Source organism: Natator depressus, chromosome 7 (genome assembly GCF_965152275.1).
Source record: "Natator depressus isolate rNatDep1 chromosome 7, rNatDep2.hap1, whole genome shotgun sequence".
Taxonomy (NCBI): Eukaryota; Metazoa; Chordata; order Testudines; family Cheloniidae; genus Natator; species Natator depressus.
The window spans coordinates 95,369,982-95,387,637 of NC_134240.1; the positions used below are offsets into that span (position 1 = coordinate 95,369,982).

A 17,656-nucleotide genomic window follows, 5' to 3' on the forward strand; every position below is an offset into this window, starting at 1 on the left:
GCTGAAATAAAAGAAGGGAAACAAACCTGGAAGTGGATCCCAAATAAAGCCCAGTCCCATAGCTTATGCTCAAGTGCAGCTCTCTTGGAATTCATTGCATGAGTAAAGACTGGAGGGTCAGGTCCATAAATTCGGTATGTTAAAGGAAAAAAACAGTTACTTTCTCATAACTGTTGTCCTTTGAGATGTGTTGTTCATGCCCATTCCACATTAGGTGTGCGCACGCCGTGTGCACGAGCTTCGGAAACTTTTTCCCTTAGAGGCTCCCGTTGGGCTGGCAGGCCCCCCGAGTGGCACCACTGCACCCCGCATATATACCTCTGCCGGCTCAACCCTCTCCAGTTCCTTCTTGCCGGCGACTCCGACAGAGGGGTAGGAGGGTGGGCGGTGGAATAGACATGAACAACACATCTCGAAGAACAACAGTTACGAGAAAGTAAGTAACCGTTTTTTCTTCTTTGAGTGCTTGTTCACGTCCATTCCATATTAGGTGAATTACAAGCTTACCTTTGGAGGAGGGTAGTAGTCATAGAACAACTGCTCGGAGGACCGCTCTGCCAACTGTCACGTCCTCTCTGGCTTGCTGGTTGACCGCATGGTGGGTCGTGAAGGTCTGCACTGAGGACCAGGTGGCTGCTCTGCAGATCTCCTGGATTGGGACCTGTGCCAGGAACGCCGTGGAAGTCGCCTGAGCCCTGGTCGAGTGGGCTGTGACCGCTGGGGCCAGAACATCTGCGAGCTCATAGCACGCCCGGATGCAGCTTGTAATCCAAGACGAAATCCGCTGCGCCGACACTGGGAGGCCATTTAACCTTTCGGCCACAGCCACAAACAGCTGCGCGGACTTGCGAAAGGGCTTGGTGCGCTCCAAATAGAATGCCAGCACTCGACGCACATCCAAGGTGTGCAAGCTGCGGTGACTCGGGTCCATATGGGGTTTTGGGAAGAACACCAGCAGACAAATGTCCTGGCCCAGATGGAATTGGGACACCACCTTAGGGAGGAACTTGGGGTGCGGCCGGAGCTGCACCTTGTCCTTGTGAAATACTGTGTATGGTGGTTCAGAGGTGAGGGCCCCTTCAGACACCCTTCTGGCTGAGGTAATGGCAACCAGAAACGCCACCTTCCAGGAAAGGTGGAGGAGAGAACAGGTAGCGAGGGGCTCGAAAGGGGGTCCCATGAGTTTAGAAAGGACCAGGTTAAGGTTCCATGGAGAGACTGGTGGGTGGGAGTACGGGAACACCTTCTCCAACCCTTTAAGGAACTGCCCCACCATTGGGTGGGAAAACACCGAGCCCCCTGAGAACCCCGGATGGAAGGCGGAGATGGCTGCCAGGTGCACTCTGAGTGAGGACGGGGCTAGCCCTTGCTGCTTGAGGTGCAGGAGGTACTCCAGAATGGCCTGCACCGGGGCCTGGCCTGGCCGCACCTGTCGGGGTTCACACCAACACGAGAACCTTTTCCACTTGGCCATATAGGCCGCCCTGGTAGAGGGCTTTCTACTGCCAAGCAGAATCTGCTACACAGGAAGGGAGCACTGGTTCTCCAGGGCATTTAGCCACAGAGCCTCCCTGCCATCAGGTGCAGTGACTGCAGGTCGGGGTGGAGAAGCCACCCACCGTCCTGTGTAATGAGGTCCCGGTGTAGGGGAAGGACTACTGGGGTGCCCACCGACAGCTCTAGGAGCTATGTGTACCAGTGTTGGTGGGCCCAGGCTGGAGCGATGAGGATCACCATCGCCCTGTCCCTGCACACCTTGAGCAGGACCTTGTGCACCAAGGGGAGCGGTGGGAAGGCATACATCAAGCCCTCTCTCCACGGGATCACAAACGCGTCCGTGAGTGAGCCCGGGCTGCGGCCCTGGAACGAGCAGAACCGCAGGCATTGGGCGTTGGCCCTGGTGGCAAACAGATCTACCTGGGGAAACCCCCACCTGAGAAAGAGCGAAAGCATGGTATCCGCCCTGAGCGTCCACTCGTGCATGCAGTACGACCTGCTGGGGGAGTCCGCCAGCTCGTTCCACACCCCTGGGAGATAGGACGCCTCAAGGTGAATCGCATGGGCTATGCGAAGGTCCCAGAGGAAGAGTGGCGAGGAACGAGCCCCGCCCTGCTTGCTTATATAAAAAATGGCAGTAATGTTCTCTGTCAGAACTGTCACGCTGTGACCACTCAAAGCAGCGTGAAAGGTCTGGCAGGCGAGACGAACCGCCCTGAGCTCCTTCACGTTGATATGGAGTGACCGCTCTGCCTCAGACCACAACCCCTGCGTCATGAGGTCCCCCAGGTGAACCTCGCATCCATGGTCTGATGCATCCATCACCAGCATCAGGTCCGGAAGTGGGGCAGCAAAGGGGATGCCCTCGCAAACCACAGGCTGGGACTGCCACCACAACAGGAAGTCCAGCACATCCCTTGGGGCAGACACTACCAAGTCCAGGGGGTCCCTGCCTGGGCGGTACACCCGAGTGAGCCATGCCTGCAGAGTCCTGAGTCTCAGTTTGGCATGCCTGACCATGTGTATGCATGCTGCCATGTGGCCCAGCAGCCGCAGGCAGCACCTGGCCGTTGTTGTTGGAAACTGGCTCAGGGAGGCCACAGCTTGTTGGATAGCCCAGAATTGGGATACCTGAAGGCTTGCCCTGGCCTGCACCACGACCAGGACCACCCCTATGAATTCCACTCTCTGTGTGGGTACAAGCGTGGACTTGGGGATGTTGACCAGGAGCCCAAGCTTGCAGAACAATCTCAAGGACACCTCCACATGGCCCCACACTTCCGCCTCGGATCAGCCTGCCAGGAGCCTGTCGTCGAGGTACGGGTACACCTGGATTCTCTGCCTCCGTAAGAAGGCCGCCACCACCGCCATGCACCTCGTGAACACCCTTGGGGCCACGGCTAGACCGAACGGGAGAACCACAAACTAATAATGTTCTCGGCCCACGGTGAAGCATAGGAACTGCCGATGTGCTGGGAAAATGGCAATATGAAAGTACGCGTCCTTCATGTCGAGGGCGGCGTACCAGTCCCCCAGATCCAGGGAAGGGATGATGGTGTCCAGAGAGACCATGCAGAACCGGGCCTTGACCAGAAATTTGTTGAGCCCACACAGGTCTAGGATTGGGCGAAGGCCCCCTTTGGCCTTGGTGATAAGGAAGTACCAGGAGTAGAACCGTTTTCCCCTTAGACCGTGAGGCACCACCTCTACCGCCGCCGCCCGTAGCAGCGAGCAGACTTCCTCCTCTAGGAGATACTCGTGAGAGGGGTCCCTGAAGAGGGACAGGGAAGTGGGGGTGGGAGGGGGGGAGGGAGGCAAACTGCAGCTAGTACGCATTCCGCACCGTGCGTAAGACCCAACGGTCTGATGTAATGGTGGACCACACACGGGAGAAACGGGACAGGCGGTTCAGGAAACAAAGGAACAGATCTGGTGACTGGTCTGGTACGCTGTCCTCGAGCGCACCTTCAAAAGCCTGGCTTAGTGCCCTGCTGGGGTTTGTGCTGGCCTTGGTTCTGGCCCGGCACATTATTGTTATTATTGCTGTTGCGCCATCGCCTGTTATCCCTGCCTCGCCTACGGTAAGGCTCATGTCTATGGCGAGGCTGGTACTGGCGTTGAGGGGGAGGCTGCAGCTTAAAGGGCTTCCTCTGGGTCACTGGGGTGTGCATACCCAGTGACTTGAGTGTAGCCCACGAGTCCTTGAGGCTATGCAGCCTCGCGTCTGTCTGATCCGAGAAGAGCTCGGACTCTTCGAAGGGGAGGTTCTGGAGCGTATTCTGGACCTTGGGGGGCAGGCCTGACCCCTGGAGCAATGCTGAGCGCCTCATGACCACCCCTGACACGATTGTTCTAGCCGCCGTGTCTGCCCAATCCAAGGAGGCCTGGAGAGAGATCTTGGCTACTGCTTTGCCCTCGTCCATCAGGGCCGTGAACTCCTGTTGGGAACCTTGCGGGAGGTTGTCCTTAAACTTCCCCACCACCACCCAGGAGTTGAAATTGTGCCTGTTGAGGGTGGCCTGCTGGTTAGCAATCCTCAACTGAAGGCCCCCAGATTAGTACACCTTTCTACCAAAAAGGTCCAGGCATTTTGCCTCCTTGGCCTTAGGGGCAGGGGCCCCCTCGTGGCAGGGGCCCCCGCTGTCCATGGCGCTCCCTTTTGTTCACCGCCAAAACCACTAGGGAGCATGGACTCGGGTGGCAGAATAGGAACTCATAGCCCTTAGATGGGGCAAAGTATTTACGCTCCACTCCTTTAGCCGTTGGAGCACTGGAGGGTGGGGTCTGCCATATAGTCTTATAGTTAGACTGAATGGTCTTAATGAGCAGGAACGCTATTCTGGATGGCCCTTCAGGGCTCAAAATGTCCACCATGGGGTCCTCCTGCTCAACCATCTCCTTGGCCTGCAACCCCAAATTTTGGGCAACTCTGCGCAGCAGTTCCTGGTGGGCTCTATGGTCTATTGGTGGAAGGCCGGATACCTCTGTACCCGCCACTGCCTCATCAGGGGAAGACAAGGAGGTTAGCTGCTGCTCGACCCCCTCTGGTTGGTCCTCCTGCTCCCCATCTCTCGTGGCAGGGGCCCCCTGCTCAGGCGAGGGCGAGAGTCCATGGGACGGCACCAGGCTTGGTGCCGGACTCTCCGGTCTAAGCTGCGGGGATGCTGGAGGCCTGGATACTGTTGCCTCTGGCACCATCTGGCATCGGTGTGGGGACTGGGACCGCTGCACCGAGTAACTTGCCCTGGACGGGGCCCCTTGGCGCTCCTGATAGGCCCAGGAGGTCCAGAAGGGCCAATGGCCTGGAGGCCCCCATTGAGGTTGCCAGCTCCCATGAGGGTCCCTGCTGTCCGGGCCCCGGTGTGGGTAGCTATAGTGGCTGGAGCCGGTGCTGGGCTGCGGCGACGCTGATCGCAAAGGCCATGGAGGTGCCAATGATCTGCGCTGGCGGCAGAATGAGCGGCTCCTGGCTGAACGGGACCGGGAGCGGTACCGGGACCAGGACTGGTGCCGGTGTTCCCTGGACCGGGACCATTGGTGGGAGACCTCTGGCAAGGGCCGTCTCAACTCCTCCCAGTGCCGGTCTCTGGGCGGTGCCGGAGAGCGGTGTGTCCTTCCTGGCGCTTCTTCACGTCGACCCGCTGCCAGTGCAGCAACCTCCTTCTGGGCCGCTGGCAAGTGCGAGTCTGCGGAGTCGGAGCTCAACTGGGACCAACTCTGGGAGCGGTGCTGGGACGGTGTCTTTGAGCAGCACACCATTGCCGGCTTACCCCTCGACGGCGCCCAAGGCATGGGTGCCAGAGGGTCCTCCCCATACAGGAGGGGGCTCACCGCCAACAGCTCGATGAGGTCCTTTGCAGCCTCAAAGGTGCCAGGCATAGAGGGCTGATCCATTATGCCCTTGAGCCCATCGTCCGCACTGAGCTCACTTAGGTCTGGGCTTGGTGGGGCTTGTGCCACCGGGACCGCCTGTGTCAGTGCTGGTACCACGGCCTTCCCCCTCTTGTCGGTGCTCGGTGCCTTGGGAGGCGCCAGCCTCCTGTGCAGGGAACGACTACGCCTTCCTTTAGGCTGCACCGGGGGCCGCACCGGGGAGAACGATCGGTGCTGGGGCCTAGCCTGGTGCTCTGGGGCCAACAGTTTACAGTGCTTCGCCGGTGCCGGGTCTCCTGATGGCTCTGGGGCACTACGCACCAAGGAAGCCTGAGCCGGTGTTGGGTGCTCCGGGCCCAGCGGCTGCAATGCAGTCTCTATCAACAGTTGCTTTAGGCAAAAGTCTCTTTCTTTCCTTGTCCTTGGCTTGAATGCCTTGCAAATCCTACACCTTTCAGTTTGATGTCTGTCCCCCAGGCAACGTAGACACGAGTCATGGGGGTCACTAACTGGCATAGGTTTGCGGCACGTGGTGCAAGCCTTGAAGCCGTGGGCCTGCAGCATGCCCCGTGGCCTGGGGCTGGTGCTGGAGGCCTCCAAGCATCTAATCACTTAAGTGTTCACAATCTATACGTAAATGAACTGATAACAGCTACTCTAAAGGCTAAGGGACTGCTCTTCTATGAGAGAAAGAGAGAGAGAGAAAGGTTGTTCCAACGCCACCATGGATGGTAAGAAGGAACTGGAGGGGATCGGGCCGGCGGGGGTATATAATGCGGGGTGCAGTGGCGCCACTCGGGGGGCCTGTCAGCCTGACAGGAGCCGCTGAGGGAAAAAGTTTCCGACGCTTGTGCACGCAACGCGCGCACACCTAATGTGGAATGGACGTGAACAAGCACTCGAAGAAGAAAAATTGTTCTGTTCGACATTGTCATAATATATAATTATTGAGGCTATTCTACTGATAGACATCCCAGAACATGAATTAGAGGTCTTCTTTTTCTTGTCCTTAATGCAAGTGCTTGTACCTTGGTTTATCATTTCCACATTCTTTTATATGAATGGCAGGAGAGGTCATGCTGAACTCAGAAACCCTCAGACCAGGTAGGCGTTCCCTATTCCTTCAAAAGGGTTATAGGAGGAGAATCTGGAGTTGCCCTTCTGCAGTCCCTGTTGACACAAAAGCCTCTGAGGCCTTAGAAATCAGGCACCAAGGCCAAGATCCTCAAATGTACTTAGGGGCCCAACTGATTGTCTTTTTCATTGACTTGTTTTTTAAAAACACTCAACTGCTATACATGGAACTATATCAAATATGTTCTAAATAACGGCTTACACCTGCTGCTATTGAACTGATGGTACCAGTCCCATTGACTTAACAGGGGTGCGGCAAACCAGTGCCATATTAAGAACATGGAATTTTCCTCCCTAACATGTAGTGATGTCTTCCCTCACAAGTAGAAAACTGATGGGTGGATATGAACCCATCGGTGTCAGTATTCTGCACAGGCACATATATGTGTGCATTATAATGTAAAATACTTGTCAGATCACTGCACTTTCTGTGATATACAGTGTACACACATGTGAGCAGCTCAATGAATGCTAGTTAGCTGATGAGAAACACTATTTCTGAACTTTTGTGTAGCAATATAAAAATGGGTCATATACCCAATAATTTCCATAATATTACTACTTTCAGAGTAGCAGCCATGTTCGTCAGTATCCGCAAAAAGAACAGGAGTACTTGTGGCACCTTAGAGACTAACACATTTATTAGAGCATAAGCTTTCGTGGGCTACAGCCCACTTCGTCGGATGCATAGAATGGAACATATAGTAAGAGGATATATATATATATATATATATATATATATATATATATATATATATATATATACACACACATACATACAGATAAATTGGAAGGTGCCATACAAACTGTGAGAGGCTAATTAGTTAAGATGAGCTATTATCAGCAGGAGCAAAAATCTTTTGTAGTGATAATCAAGATGGCCCATTTAGACAGTTGACAAGAAGGTAGATCTGGATCCAAGCTCTTTGGCTTTGGGAGTTCTATGTGTTTTTAGGGGCCAGTGTTGCTAATTATTTGCGATGCTGCAAAGTCTTACATGTGGTTTTGGATTGTGTTAATAGTTCAATCTCTCAAACCACTTATTTGCTATTAAGCAAAAAAATTTTACCCTCCAGTGATAAAAGTGTTGTTACATAATATTCTTGGAGATGTATGCATTATTGACAAAGCCACAGGGAACATAATGATGGAAACATAACAGAAAAATAACTTTACTGATTTTATTTTTAAATATATTTGATACAGTGCAGAAATTAGTGTTATATAACTCTCTCATTTTACAAAATTTAACATGTAAAGTTTAAAAACAGAACTTTTTGGCTTTTGATAAATAGTACACAGAGGGATAGGCATGCTAAAAAATAGGTCAATTTTGGACTATAGTAACTTACAGTAACAGATCTTGTACTACAGTAATTTAACAGATGAACAGTAATTTAACCTGAAACTCAACAGAAGTACTATTTGATAAAATGGCAAGCTTTTACCATAATTAGGGCCCTACCAAATGCATGGTCAATTTCATTTTGGTCATGCATTTTGGTCAATTTCACAGTCATTGGATTTTAAAAATAGTTAATTTCAGGGTTTCAGATGGTTATATCTGAAATTTCACAGTGTTGTAACCTTGGGGGGGGGGGTCCTGACCCAAAAGGCTGTCATGGGGAAGTCCCAAGGCTATTGTAGGGTGGTCGTGGGATTGCCACCCGTACTGCTTACCCACACCAGAGCTGGGTAGCCAGAGAGCTGCAGCTGCTGGCCAGGTGCCCAGCTCTAAAGCCAATGCCGCCACCCACAGCAGCACAGAAGTGAGGGTTGCAGGATATGGAGGGTGGGTTACCATACGTCCGGGTTTTCCTAGCAGCTTCTCTGCCCAGGGTTGGGGCTGACAGCTGGGGCCCCAGCCTCTCCGCCCGGGTCGGGGACAGAGAGCCACCCTCCCTTTTGCGCTGCCTTCAGAGCTAGGCTCACAGCCAGCAGCCGTGGAGCATCCCAGCGATGGGTCTGACCTGCCTCCAGGAGCAGCCCCTGCAGGGGAAGAAGAAGTCAAGTCCCGCCCCAGCCTAGGCCAGGACTAGCAGCTGGAGCCCGGCGCATGGTAGGAGCCCCCAAGCTGGGGTGCCTCCACCTCTGCTCCTCTCCTACGATAGCCAGATTTCATGGAGAAGATCAGATTTCATGGTCTGTGATGCATTTTTCACGGCCATGAATTTGGTAGGGCCCTAACCATAATGCACGGTAGAATAAAAATGTTATTCTGAGAAAACCAGTGCAACTTTCCCAACTTTACTCATTACGTCTTACCTAAGTTTACATGACAGTTTTATAGTTTAAAATACTTAGAAATACAAATAATACACCCAATAAAATACATTTATTATGATAAATGATAATGGGAAAGAGAGTCTGGCATAGTTGTCTATGTGGTATGGGTTTTTAACATAGAAGCAGTCAGAGATACAGAAGAGTCTTTTCATCACTGTCATTGGTGAACTACACCCACTGTGTTTACTTTTCGCCTCTTTTCTGTCACTGCTGGTATTGATGTTTTTCTTTGAATCAACTTTGTTAATCTTGTCAGAGACATTACAACTGTTTGCAATTGTTGCCAGTACTTCATTAATCTCTTCTTCAACCTCTTCATCCTCATCCTGACAGGAAACAAAACAGCAGGAGAGAGGCACTTAAGCATATGTTTCATTGCATATATTTACATTTGCACTAAACTGAATGATTAGGTTTCCCTATGACTCCCTTTTTGTAGTGCACACCTGATTTTAGTGGGTATAAACATACATGGGAGTAACTACTGTCAGTTTTCAAAGTCGCCAAATACAGGACAACACAATGACTTACATGGCAGCTTTTGGCAAAAGTTCAAATCTGACTGTAAAGGAAAACTAGATTTGTACAGAAATGTTCCATCAAACATTGAAGTGAGCATGAAATCTGTTGAATGTATCAAAGGGGATAAACAATCTTTTTGTTGGAAAGATCAAGTTAATTGTGCAGCTAGGAATTGTTTAGGAGTATATCATTATTTTAGCAGAAGATCAGTGGAGCTGCAGCTATCCCTAGGTCTAGCTAGCTAGTTCAAGCACCTCAGAATTTGAGGGTATCTTACTCTTTGCACAGTAGGCAGACTATTCTTCAGCCTCTTAGGCTCATGATGAAGGTTGATCTATCCTGACAAGGATGAGGAAGAGGAACGAACCCCACCACTGAATTAATACTTCAATATTTCATAATCCCTTATTTCAGTTCCTGGTCCAGCAAAGCACTTGAAACACATGCTTAAAGTTCAGGAGGTTAAAGTTAAGCACATGCTTAAGAGCTTTGCCGAAACAGAGCTTTGTTGAGCCCTACACAAATATTTCAAGGGTTTTTCCTTTGCTTTAATTGGAAAGAGCATTGAGCCAGAAAGTTCATGGCTGAAGTCCTGACCCTTTGAAATATGGAAGTTCTGCTGTTGACTTCAGTGGGGTCAGAATTCTACCTCAGATTTAGAAGTAAAATGCAGTGAGTCAGTGAAACAGAATAGAAGGAATTGGAAAAATTATCATCACCATCATTTTTGTTTTTCAATTTGCTTGAAAAATCTAGTCTCTTCCATCTGACAGAGATAAACCATGCACAACACGGTGGGTCTACCCAGAAAATGCACCTGATGGGAAATATTCCTTTTGTCTGCAGTATAGCTTCTTGCAGCAATGTCAGTAATTTGAAATCAAAAACTGAGATTAAAAATATGTTTATAAACTACAGATAAGATTAAGCCATAAAATTCCAGTCTGGATTTTAAGCACTGCCTGAGGAAAGGCTAGCAATTGAGTTTTACTTTGAACCTATCTCTACTACACATTTCAATTTCTGAGCTAGTTGACTTTAAAAACTGTACTCAGCACAACATTGTTCTCATGATGCCAGAGAAAATCCTTCCCAGCAGTGTCTCTGACACTTTAAACAAAGCATCAATCCTGAGACATAATGATTGTAACTGGCACTTCAAAAGTTAATAAAATCAAGAAACCTGCTAGAAGAAATCTGACTGTTCCCAGGTTCTCATTTATTAGAAAGAGAAAAGGAGCAGAACAACATCTGTGTTTTAAAAATGGTGGGAGTTAGTGCATTGTTCAGTTTAAAATTTGATTTCTCACCCAAGTAAAGTCAAATAAAACTTGTACAGAATTACAGTTTTATTGCACAGCAGGAAAGGACACTGCCTATGTGCCATTTTTCTTTTCACACAGCTGCACGGAAATGATTCACAGGTGGCTTTTACTTTATTAGGCTATTCTTAACTTATTTATTTTCCCTAGGAAACCCTTAAAACTTGAGTGGAAAATGCTGTCTATGGCGCGGTGCACGTCTCACTCCTGTTGCTGCGTTACAAGCCACTCTTTTTTCACAGAACATAAAAAGATGCATTTACAGCACAAGTTTGATTATCATATTGCACCTGTGAAAAGAAGAAAGAGACTCTACAACAGAACTACAAAGAGCTATCTGCCTTACAAATCAGGGATGTTGGGGGACTTCAGAAAAAGAGGGGCTTTGGGGAACTGTGTGAGAAGAATAATTATGCTGCTTTACATTATGAAAACCTTGCATTTCAAGAGAGAATTCAATTGCAGCTGTATTTTTTAAAGGTGATGCCATTTACTCTTCTCTCACTCTCAGCTCTTAATGAGAGAATAGCAGATGGCACGATAAAGGGATTTGTTTGAATACAAAAATCAGCAGCATCCATGAAAAGGTACTGTATGAGAGCTGAAAAGTACTGTATATGTTATCTGCTTTTGCTGTCTATATTAACTGAAGTGTTTGACATCCAACAGCTGACAGGAGGAAAGGTGTCACTTCTGCTGAAAATTATAGATTTTTCAAGATTAAGTGTTTCATCCAAGAGTGTCCTAGTATCTGGTGCACCTGGAGATTTCTTTGCCAAGCCAATTTAAAATGCTTGTAAAGGCAACATGATGCTGTGCATTGTAGCTGCAGCAGGTGTGACCAGTAGGTATAAGAATGAGTGTTTCCACTACGACCCCATTTTCAATTTGTGGCACTTTCCCCTTTCAGGATGAAAATTTCCAGGCTTGTTCTCTAGCCAAAGGTGAATTTAAAAAAATACGGCTAGATGAGGATTCCTTTCTTTTATGCAGGGGAAAGAGTCAAAGGGTTTCTTCAGTCATAAAGGTGGGTTCTGTTCTTCGTACAGAAGAAAGTAAGGTGTAAGGCCTTTGAAAGGTAACCTGTTGATTTATTCAGACTCTTATGCAGTGAGCTAATTGAATTGAAATGAATGGGACATCGTGCTTGAATTCCCATGCAGCAGGTGACTCATCAGTTTTTGTCATTGACTTTGATGTTGTCTGTGCTGATCATGGCTCACGTGGAGCTTGCTACTGCAGGTGTCTGTATATGGCTAGCTATTTCACAGTTCATATTATAAACCGTAAATCCCCAGCACATCAAAAGAACTAAAATGTGCCAATTTAACCAATGCTGGATCTTGAACAAACTCATTTAAATACTAAAACAGAGTACAACACAGATCATTCTTACTCATTGTTTAAGGCTACCATTACAAAATGGTTTCTACTTTGTCTTCTGAATTTTGATTCTGCAATTTTGTATGCACAATTTCTCTACTCAAAATCAGATTTGTGCACAAAGCCCTATTTCCCTGAAATTTCCTTGCTCACAATTTCTAAGTCTGGTCCTTCAGTCATTTCTGTGTCCAAGGAGCTCTATCTCTGCTCCATGCTCACGACTCCTTCTCTCACTTTCAGATGGCTTTCTCTTGGCTTTATGCCTCTCTCTCACCCACACCCAGCTTGCCAAACAAATCCTTAGCTGCTGCATTTGCAACCATTCCCAGAGAATACCCTCAGACTACATGTCTTAGCCTTGCTCAGGCCTTATCTATATTACAAAATTAAGTCAACCTAAGTTAGGTTGACATACTGCCACCACAGTAATTACTGTGATTTTTCATGTCCATACTAGCTTTTTCGCTTGGTGGTGCATATCCTCACCAGGAGCACTTCCACGGATGTAACCAACAGTGTGGGGCATTGAATTGTGAATGTAGTGATTGCAACTGCTGCTAAGAATGGGGTTATATGGGAAACAGACACTTCAAACTAGAGACCATAGAAAGGTCAGGATATCATGTAGCATGTGCCCCGGACAGGTTCAAGGGATGGAGTAGATATCATGCTTAATACCTGGGCAAGCAAGGTGGAAGACAAGAAGTTACAAAAATAATTTCCTAAACTATAAGAGGAAATGCTAGTAAGTGATTGTGACCCAAATATGCTGCTCTTGGTTGCATCTAAACAGTACTGAGAGTTTTATGGTCATGGCAAGAGTCAGATTATGAGTGGCCTTTGTAGAGACAGCTCAGAGGATTGCCCAACTCTTGTGTAGTTATGTAAGGGTCTCCTGTAGTAGCAGTTTCTGCATTTAAAACAGGGTAAGGCGGAGTCAGAGCTATGGCCCTGCCCCACCCACTCCATGCCACTCTGCAGAGCAAGGAGTATTCATTCAGGGAAGTAATTTTCTCCATCTTAATGGATATGGCAGATTGCTTACCCCCTTCTGTGCATAGAACAGCCCCAAACTTTGCCTTTCCTCCTCCGGGGGTACACAATTCCATGCCTTCTCCCACATACAGCTGCAATATAAATGCCACAATAATAGTGCCAAAGACTTCAGTGATTCATGAACTATTCTTTGTTACTGTCATTGGGTTGTGTGGATATAACTGAGATACATAAAGTGTCCCCTAGTAAAGAGGGCCTAAGCTGCAAAATTCAGAGCTGGCTTTCTAATACCCCAAAGTTCAAGGGGTATTAGAAATCCTAGTTTTTGTCAGACCCATAATGCCTTTTAGTGTCCTTATTGTAAGAAATGTTTCCATTAAATGTATGTACAATTCCCATTAGTGCTAATGCAGGTAATGTACTCTCCTGACAAGGAGTTCCCGAGGTATTTGTTCTACTCAAATATTTAAAAATTTAAATACCTTTGTGAGTACCCTCAAATTGGAACGATGAAGAGTGCAGAAATGAGCCACAGCATACTCCAACAAAGCCCCAAAGATGAAACTAAAACAAATACCAAGGTATACATCAATTGCCTTTATGAAGCAATTAGCATTAGGAAGTGAAGTCCTGGCTCCCATCATGAGAGTTGTCATGGTAAGCACTGTTGTGACACCTGCAGAACACAAGGAATAAGGTAAAAAGTGGTGTTAGTTATGGCATTCTATGCAGCATTTGGAATAGCTGCAAACTAGTGTTTTCTGAGCTTTATGATCACTGTGAACTGTTCAGTGTGTGCAACCGCATTTCCCCATTTACTGCTGGATGTTCTGGAAATAAGACTTTTAAATATATTTAAGATTTTGAATTCCCGTGTTTAAAAGAAATAGAAAAACAAGGTTAATAATCCAGAGAGTCTGTAATCTAAAATGAGAGGAACTGAAATGACTCATGCTGTGTACACTTGTGATTATTACGGTATTATGCAAATGGTCTGGATATTCCCTGACTACTAAGATGGTTCACAATGATTTTTTATAGCCACAGTGTAATTATCTTGTATCTCTGCTGTGTAGCATTCACATGAAAGTAGGTACAGTGACCATTTCTATGAAGTTACACACATAGTGCTAACACCACTCCATTCAATTGTGTTCACTCTGTATGGACACCTTTCCTTCTTACAAATCCAGACGCATGAGGCTATACATCTTATAATTGTTTCTCCTCTGCTCTGAACATTTCAGTCTTGTGGCAGCTGATTCTTTTTCTTCCCAACTCCACATCTCTCTCTCTCTCTCTCATTTAAAATGTGTTATTTTACTCTCGTACAGTACTTTCTCTTCCGTTATTCGTGCGTTAAGTACTATGTATTGGTCATCCTCACAAACACCTCATAATTCTTTCTTGTGTGCAACACGTTGTACTTGAATGTTTTGAAGTACATTCAGGAATGACTGAATGTTCTTTGTGCTTGTCTGCCATCTAGACTCCCTATGGCTTCCCAGGACATTTTCCTTGTTAAATAATGCACAGAAATAAAAATCTGAGGGGAATCTACATGATGTATTGTATGTATGGCAAACCAAAGAAGTAATTGCCTAAAATACAGAAGTCTTTGCACTTTCTGGAAATGAATGCTATGTACCATGCAACAAAGAACACCTTTTAATGTTTCAACCTCCATTTTGTCTTTTTACTTACTCACCTATGCAGATTCTGGCTGGAACTGATGATTGGCTTATCCAGAATGATACCCAGGAGAGTACAACTAGCAAGATGGATGGTACATATGTCTCTAGTATGAAATACAAGATGTTTCTCTTGAGCTCAAAATGGAATACTAACTTTGGATAGCATCCTGTGAAAAGAGCAGCAAACAATCTTTTGAAACAAACAAACAATTACTTGGTATAAGGTAATGTTAGATGGTGCCACTTACCACAATTTCTTGCAAATGTCAATTTTTAACATTAAAAATGTTTTTTCTACATTTGTCTTACACACTTCCCAACAAATCTGTTAACTTTCCATTTCTGATACTTTGGCAGTAAAAGCTCTAATTAGGTCCAAATTGGTAAACCAATATTGTAATTCTTGTCAATTTTGTTTTGCTAAAATTCCAGTGTAGAGAGGAGAGCCTTTTTTAAAGTAAACCTATATTCAGTATATGTGAGAGTCATCCATTCTATACATTAACCTGAGCAATTAGGTTTTGTGCTGGGTATTAAATTGGGGGTAAGTGGAGTAGGAGGAGGGAACAAAACTCCTAATCTATGGGGAAATCAATTAACTAAATCAATCTACTTTATCACAAGGCAACCTTAAGAATTTGACTTTTGGAAACATATTTAAATGTAGCTATTTGCAGCATATTAGCAATTGGCACCAGCAAATATTATTTAAACTGACATGATAATTATATTTTTATAACACAGAATTAGCTGTAGTGGCTGCATCCATTTGGGTTCATTTGTTCATGGCTCTTTTATTTATTATTCCCCTATATGTGGGTTACAGGTACTTTCACAAATCTTGTTGGGCTACAGTTTGTATTTCTTTTCAAAAACCATAACTATAGTTTCTTTGTATTTTCATGGTCCACTCTTTTTAAATATATATATATATATTGCATTACAATGTTTGTATTGTTTGTGGTACAACTGTTCCTCTTATGTTTACTGCCTTAAATAGTAAGACATTCAGGTTCAGATCTTCAACCACTCTAAGTGATTGTAGATCTGATGAATTCAGTGAAGTTATGCTGATTATCCAACAGGTTCTTGGAATGTATTGGAGACTTTTTTTTATTTCAGAAGATGGAGAAAGCCACTAGGGGAAAGGCTCTTCTAGATGTGATTTTGACAAATAGGGAAGAACTGATTGAGAATTTGAAAGTGAAATGCATCTTGGGTGAAAGTGATTCTAAGGAGTGTTAGGAGTATTGATTCTATGGAATAGTAAGAGGGAAAATAGCACAAAAAGACAATGGATTTCAAGAAGGCAGACTTTAGCAAACTCAGGGAGTTGGTAGGTAAGATGCCATGGGAAGCAAGTCTAAGGGAAAAATCAGTTCATGAGAGTGGGTAGTTTTTCAAAGAGACATTATTAAGGGCACCAGAGCAAACTATCCCACTGTGTAGGAAAGATATGAAGTATGGCAAGAGATCACCCTGGTGTAACCAGGAGACCTTCAATTATCTGAATTCAAAAAAGAGTTCTACAAAAAATGGAAATGAAGTCCAATTGCAAACTAAGAATATAAATAAATAACACAAATATGTAGTGACAAAATTAGAAAGGCCAAGGCAAAAAAGGAGATTAAACTAGCTAGAGACATAAAGGGTAATATTTATAGTCTACAAATGCATTAGAAATAAGAAGACGACCAAGGACAGGGTAGGCCCGTAACTCAATAAGCACGGTGCGTGGGGGGGGACAATAACAGAAAATGTGGAAATGGCAGAAGTGCTAAATGAGTTTTTTGTTTCAGTTTTCAACAAAAAGTTTAGTAGCAATTGGACATCTAACTTAATGAATGGCAGTGAAAATGAGGTAGGATCAGAGGCTAAAATAGGGAAAGATCATGTTAAAAATAACTTAAACAGGTTAGATGTTTTCAAGTCACCAGGGCCTGATGAAATACATCCTAGAATACTCAAGGAGCTGACTGGGAAGCTATCTGAGCCATTAGCGATTATCTTTGAAAAGTCATGGAAGTCGGGTAAGATTTCAGGGGACTGCAAAAGGGTAAACATAGTGCCCATCTATAAAAAGGGGAATAAGGACAACCCAGGGAATTACAGACCAGTCAGCTGAACTTCAGTACCCAAAAAGATAATGGAACAAATAATTAAGCAATCCATTTCCAGACAACTAGAAGATAATAAGGTGATAAATAACAGCATGTATTTGTCAAGAACAAATCATGTCAAACCAACCTAATAACTTTTTTTGACAGAGTAACAAGTCTTGTGGATGGGGACAGGGAGCAGAAGATGTGATATATCTTGACTTGAGTAAGGCTTTTGATACTGTCTCACATGACCTTCTCATAAACAAACTAGGGAAATACAACCGAGATGGAACGACTATAAGGTGGGTGCATTACTGGTTGGAAAACCATTCCCAGGGAGTAGTTATCAGTGGTTCATGGTCAAGCTGGAAGGGCATATATCAAGTGGGGTCCCACAGGGATTAGTTCAGGGTCCAGTTCTGGTCAATATCTTCATCAATGATTTAGACAATGGCATACAAAGTACACTTATAAACCCCCCAAGATGGGAGGAGTTGCAAGTGCTTTGGAGGATAGGATTAAAATTCAGAATGAACAGGACAAACTGGAGAAATGGTCTGAAGTAAATATGATGAAATGCAAACTATTCCACTTAGGAAGGAACAATCAGTTGCACACATACAAAACGGGAAATGACTGCCTAGGAAGGAGTACTGTGGAAAGGGATCTGGGGGGTCACAGTGGATAACAAGCTAAATATGAGTCAACAGTGTAACACTGTTGCAAAAAAAGCAACATCATTCTGGGATGTATTAGCAGAAGTGTTGTAAGCAAGACACAGGAAATAATTCTTTCGCTCTACTCTGCGCTGATTAAGTCTCAACTGGAGGCCTAATTATGACCCATG

General features: G+C 45.8%; 1 protein-coding gene across 1 annotated transcript in view; it reads right to left on the reverse strand.

The window, feature by feature from the left end:
- Positions 1 to 8,804: 8,804 nt before the first annotated feature.
- LOC141991673 (gamma-aminobutyric acid receptor subunit pi-like) overlaps positions 8,805 to 17,656 on the reverse strand; it is a 66,593-nt gene continuing 57,741 nt past the window's right edge. The window contains exons 8-10 of the mRNA XM_074960010.1: positions 14,722 to 14,874; positions 13,496 to 13,689; positions 8,805 to 9,116 (exon numbers count right to left, since the gene is read on the reverse strand). Coding sequence (XP_074816111.1) covers positions 8,805 to 9,116; positions 13,496 to 13,689; positions 14,722 to 14,874 — 659 coding nt within the window. The remainder of the gene's footprint in view (positions 9,117 to 13,495; positions 13,690 to 14,721; positions 14,875 to 17,656) is intronic.